Genomic DNA, 6000 nt, shown 5'->3' on the forward strand with positions numbered 1-6000 from the left:
TCTCCCTTCAGCAACATTCAGGAAGGAAAGAGAACAGATCCACTCAAGCCCAAGTTCACCTGCTCTGAGGACTCTCAGAGTCCAGCATGGCCTTAATGGTCCCAGACCATCCCCCCAAAGGAACAGCTGAAGCCTGAGTGGGCAGGTCATTCTGATTCTTCCCAGGACCAATCTATGGTCCATCACACCATTCCAGGCAGGAGCACAGAGTCTTAGAGCTACAGTGACCACAGGCAGCAGGTAATGCCTTGCTCCTTGCTTTTGTTGTTATTGTTGTTTTTATAGATATGACCCAATGAAGCAAATACCTTGCTCAAGGTCACATTGCCGGTTAGTCACAGGACCAGGTGGGGAATAGTTTCATAACTCACGCTAGTGATCTTTCTCATCAATCATTGTTGTGTTGCTTTGTATGATAGGGTGAGAGCTAGAAGACTATACAGAGAAATCACTTTTAAATGACCTGTGACCATATGGATTCCAATACCCCAGATATAGGGCCAATCGACAACACTTAGAAACTTTACTCCATAAACCACTCCTGCTTCTAATAGTTTAAGCACGAGAAGAAAGGAAAACAAACACAAAATAAAACAGTCAAGTGTACCATTGTCCCAGCAGTTACATTAGTGTAGGAAACGGTGTCTTCACCCCTCCATCCCTCAATTTCCTGAGCTACAGCTTTTATACCAAACCCCTTTATTGAACTGAGGCTTGGTGATGGGAGAGGCAATGTCAATCAAGTTAGAGGCCGACTCTGCTCTCCCGAGAAAGAAGAGCCTAAGGCTGTCTGGGCCAGACCTGCCTCAGGAGTTGCAGTCCAGGCGACATAACATTTCAAAGGAATTCTTCTGTAGCTGTGGCAGTTACTGCCTGTAATTTACCCTTTATAAAAGTTATGGTGACATGAGAGATCTTTTCCAGATCATAAAAGAATTGGTCAAGTTTTTCCTTGCATTGCACTTTCCTTCTTTTATTATGTACAGATTGGAAAATCCAGTTAAAAAAGAAATAATCCCCTAATCCCATATAAGAGGCAACCCTTGATAAATTCTGGCCCCTTTCCTTCTAGCCTTACTTTTTGCATGCATTTGTATATAGCTTATATACTGTACATACAATTTGATATGCTTCTTTCTTGTTTTGCTGTAATCTTTTAAAGTTACCATAAATTCTCAAGTGATTGAAAGATTTCTGAGGACTTACCTGATGTCCAGGGGCCTCGTAAAATTTCAGTTATTGACAATCACAAACAACAAAAGAAAATAGAAGAATAAATCAGTTTGTAGACATCCTTCTAGGGTCACATGTATACAGGCATATACACTAATGTGCAAAGGCACACACACTTACACAGGCTATGACTAGACAACAAAAAGCGAGCCAAATCTCAACTCTTGTATCAGCCCCAGAACATTTAACTTGTAGTAGTATAATAAATCATCTTGGTCCCTTTATATTTTTGCAATTATCACAAACCCAATTTTTGTTGTAGATATGCTATTCCAACTCACCTTTTAATATCTACTTTAGCTCAAGTTCCAACCTCTCGCCAAGCTTTTCCCTGATTTTTAAAGTCTGCAATGATGTAATGTCTTTGAAATTCTGAACTGTTTACTGTTTGTGTCACTCTGACATTTCTCATATACTGTTTTGATTTGTTATTTAACCACTTTGGGCTGTACTTTGCTTTCATTTCTTCATTGTACTTTGTGTTGTGCGAAACATTTTAAGAGACACGAAAAAATAATTCCCAAGAAGAATCACCGCTGAACCCGGGATTGTCTGCCTCTCTGAGATTAAACCAGCCCTGCATTCTTGCCCACTGAGAAATTAGCTTTCTGTTGTTGTTTTCTTGACTTTAACATCCTGGTCTAGACATTTTTTTCCCTTTAACTTTCCCTCCTCCTCTTTTTCTCTTTGAATCAGAGATTTAGTTTATTATTAAATATTCAATGTCTTGAACAGAATAATTTCTTCACCTCTTTTTTTTTTCTTTCTGTTCAAATTCTGGGCCAGATTCATCACCTTCCCATGGGAATATTGGTGACCAATTTTTGTTATTAAAGCAGAATTTGTCAAAGATTGTAATTAATAATTGTAGAAAAATTCCACGGCTCAGAAGTCCTTACACAGATGAGATGGCCCACATAAATTAGTCTTAAAAGTTATGTTTTTTATTAAGCTACTAGTGTCCCAGTGCACAGATCCGTGCACACTGTAAGAAAATTAATTAGAAGAAAGATTCGTGCCATAATTACATCACTGCAAAACATTACATGTCAAAATAGTATAGATAATATAGTATTAGAAAATTAAAACACACGTGTGATTGGCATCAGCGAGAGCTCTATATGTATCGCACATGTGCACGTCAATGTTTATTTTTTAAGTTGCCAGTGCATGTCATATGTACTGGCTGGTTAGTCAATCAGTCAGTTAGTCAACGATGGACAGTTGGTCACTTAGCCTTTTATATATATAGATGTTCTTTATTTAATCAATTAAAATATTTTAATTCATTTTTAGAGAGAGGGAGGTAGAGATATTGATTTTTTTGTTACACTGATTTATGCATTCATTGATTCAAAGATCAAACCTGCAACCTGGGCATATTAAGATGATGCTCTAATCAACTGAGCTAATTAAGGGCTCATAAGCACTTAATTCTTTAAAACAGATTCCCATCATGTCTGGCAATCCTGTATTTACCCATACCTTTATACTAAGGAAGTCTTCCTCACATCTAACTTAAATGTCCCTTTAGCCATTTTCACAAGTCACAAAAGTGCTGTTTCTTGCATCTATGGCCTAAAATAAATTTGGCTATAAAAATAAATTCAAAGGGAAACATATAAATAACCATGTACACAGACAATAGTGTGGTGAAGGCCTAGAGTGGGGGCCAGGAGCAGACTAGAAGGGGTCAATAGGGAACAAAGGGGGCATATGTAATAATTTCAACAATAAATATTTTTAAAAAATACTTCACAACTTGCACCCCATTCTATTTATTGGAATTTCCTGTTTTTAAAAACTCCTTCTACTTTTCTTTAGATAAATGCCAGTATCCTCAACTTCAACCTATCTACTTGCCCTAACCAGTTTGGCTCAGTAGATAGAGCATCAACCTGCGGACTGAAGGGTCCTGGGTTCGATTACAGTCAAGGGCATGTACCTTGGTTGTGGGCACATCTCCAGTAGGAGGTGTGCAGGAGGTGGCTGATCGAGGGTCAACCTCTGAGCCACACTGGCTGGGCAATCACATTTTTAATCTGACATACCTAGAGTACCTACTCTCGATTCATACATAATCATTCATTTGTAATCTCTATATAAAGAACACTTACTGCATTCCTGGTCCTAAATTGTCTTGAATGGAGGACATATTAGAGAATGATTGAAACCTGAATATGCAGGAGCTTTAAGGTCGGGTTGAGAACTGCAAATTTGATATGGAAGCAAACAAATGAAAGTGGTCTGCACCAATGCAGTCAATGTGGGTTGAGAGGAAATTTCTGGGACCTGTAATTTTTGAACATGTATTCAAGTTCATCTCTTTTCTGCAACCATATGGCAGACAATAAATATGAACATCTTTAATTACAAAATAGCTGAAAAAGCCGGGAGCTTTCTGGCAGGTCACAAGGCTGTCCATTACTCTGTTTCCATCTGTTCAAATCCAAAGCACTCTCTCCTTTCTTACCTTTCAGAATTCCTTGTAGTCCAATTTGTCAACACCAAATCTGCATGGACCAGGATGGGAGGGAGCCCCAAGTCCCTGGAGACTTCCACAAAGGGAACGGCAAGGTTTCTTGGCAGAACCTACCAGATATAAATCCTGACAATGAGCACATCCTAGAAAGAGTGCAGCAGGGGAGGTAATTATGGCTCTTTTATTTCAGCAATCCTGTGGTAGAGAAATGACTTGGGGATAACCTGGGATTATCTGAGTGATCTCTACATGCACACCTCACTCTCAAGTTTTTTCTGTTAACAATTTAGTGAATATATTGTTTATGAGTACAATCTGAAATGTATGTGGGAAAGTATAAGATTGGCGTACACACATATACACGTAGTATAAAATAATATCTGAATATTAATTATGCATAAAAGGGCATTACCAAGTGTTTAAGCATAAATTGGGGCTGAAGTAATGAGCAGTAGTATAAAATCTATATGAATCTATCGATTTATCTAGCTATCTATTTATATGTATAGATATGTAGATATATGTACACTTGTGTGTATAAAACTAAAAGCATATATATGTACTAGAGGCCCAGTGCATGGATTTGTGCACTGGTGGGGTGCCTTGGCCTGGCCTGCACCTTCTTGCAATTCGGGACCTCTTGGGTGGTGTCAGATAGCTGGTTTTGGCCTGATAGTCACAGGCCCGATCCAGAGAGGAGGAAGCCTGATCCTGTGCATTGAGCGTCTGTCCCCTAGTGGTCAGTGCACATCATAGCAACCAGTTGTTTGGTCTTCCGGTCACTTAGGCTTTTATATATTTGTATGTGTGCACAAATATATGTATATGTGTGTTTATGTGTGGTCACTGATTCCATTAGTCACTTCATAAGTCAAACCCAATACCAACTTCAAATAAGTGACCTCAAAACATTCCCCATTTGACCCCTGAATTACCTGAGGAACACTCTGCCCCCCAAATCCAGGAAAGCAAATCAGATCTATCTGTGGACAAGGCTAATCTAGATCCAAAAAAAAAAAAAAAACATCCTTTGGGTTCCTTGCTCTCACTTCCACTTTTATTTACCTTTAAAATAGAAATATCTACTTAGAAACCTTGCTTCTGCCTTTGTTTTTCCCTATAATATTTATAAATAGACTTGGGATAGAACTGTTTCTTAGGTAGAAGCAACAAAGAGCTTTAAAGAGTTTTAAAATGCAAACGTAGGTCAGCTTCCCTCAGGAGGCAGGAGATGAGGATGACAGTGCAGAAGAGAGGTGTCTACTTAGCTGAAAAGTCAGAGAAGATACAAAAACAAGTAAGATAGGATTTGAGGCTGGAGAGTAGGGGGCTCATGGGGCCTGAAAATACATGGACCCTCCTCGAAGCTGGAGACTCCATCACCTGTCACCCTTCTCTACCCCTTCTCTGATGTAATATGATGGTTTGGAGAACAGGCAAGGGAGGGAAACCTAATTGGGATGTTCTATTGTGGGCCTAGATATCAAACTTTCTCACAATAGACACATACTTCTTTAAAAGCTTTATGTACTGACATTTATTTGACTTTTATTAACATTTATTTGCTAAATTATTCCTGGGCCATAAGTTCTGTCTCTTCCATTTCTTCTGGGATGTACTTTTATTCTGTGCAGCCTCCTCTTCTGGTTTAGGAACAATCTTCCCTTTTTCAGTAAGAATCCTTCCCATGTGGCAGGGAGAGCTTTGATGAGGGTTCCTCACCCAGGAGCTCTGTGGGTTCTGCGCTGCATCTTAGGGGCTCTGTTCACCTTGATTTTCTCAATGACCAGAGAATCTACATCTATACCCTCAAATTCAGCATTTAGCCACAGACCCTGTGTTTAGCCCCACTGTATGGCCTGAGCACACCTGCCAACTCCACCATTGTAAGGATGGAATGGTACACGTTGCTTCTGTAAAGTGACAGATACTTGGTAGCTTTTGGATATGCATACCCTTGATGGCCTGGGCAGTTTTCACGAGTGTTCTTAAAGTGAACGTGAAGATTTGAATCTCTTGATTGGCATGACTTTGTGGGATTTTCTGGGTCAAGTCAACAGCAAACCATTTTCAGAGGTCACCTCAGGCTACTGCTTATGAGAAGTTATACTGACACGTAAAAAATCTGGAGCAACCCTAGCTCATTTGGCTCAGTGGATAGAGCATTGGCCTGCAGACTGAAGGGTCCCAGGTTTGTTTCTGGTCAAGGGAAAATGCTTGGCCAAGGGCAAATGCCAGGCTTGCGGACTCAATCCCCAGCAGGGGGGGGGCCGGAGGCAGCCTAT

The 6000-nt window shown here is 39.9% G+C and overlaps 1 protein-coding gene across 2 annotated transcripts in view; it reads right to left on the reverse strand.

The window, feature by feature from the left end:
* Positions 1 to 6000, reverse strand: part of IDO2 (indoleamine 2,3-dioxygenase 2) — a 49608-nt gene that overhangs the window by 16760 nt on the left and 26848 nt on the right. For both annotated transcript variants that reach the window (XM_006765555.1, XM_006765556.2), the window contains 2 exons: positions 3707 to 3825; positions 1207 to 1221 (listed from right to left, as the gene is read on the reverse strand). In XM_006765555.1, the coding sequence (XP_006765618.1) occupies positions 1207 to 1221; positions 3707 to 3825 (134 nt within the window). The remainder of the gene's footprint in view (positions 1 to 1206; positions 1222 to 3706; positions 3826 to 6000) is intronic.

This window comes from Myotis davidii, unplaced genomic scaffold, assembly GCF_000327345.1.
Source record: "Myotis davidii unplaced genomic scaffold, ASM32734v1 scaffold93, whole genome shotgun sequence".
Classification (NCBI taxonomy): Eukaryota; Metazoa; Chordata; class Mammalia; order Chiroptera; family Vespertilionidae; genus Myotis; species Myotis davidii.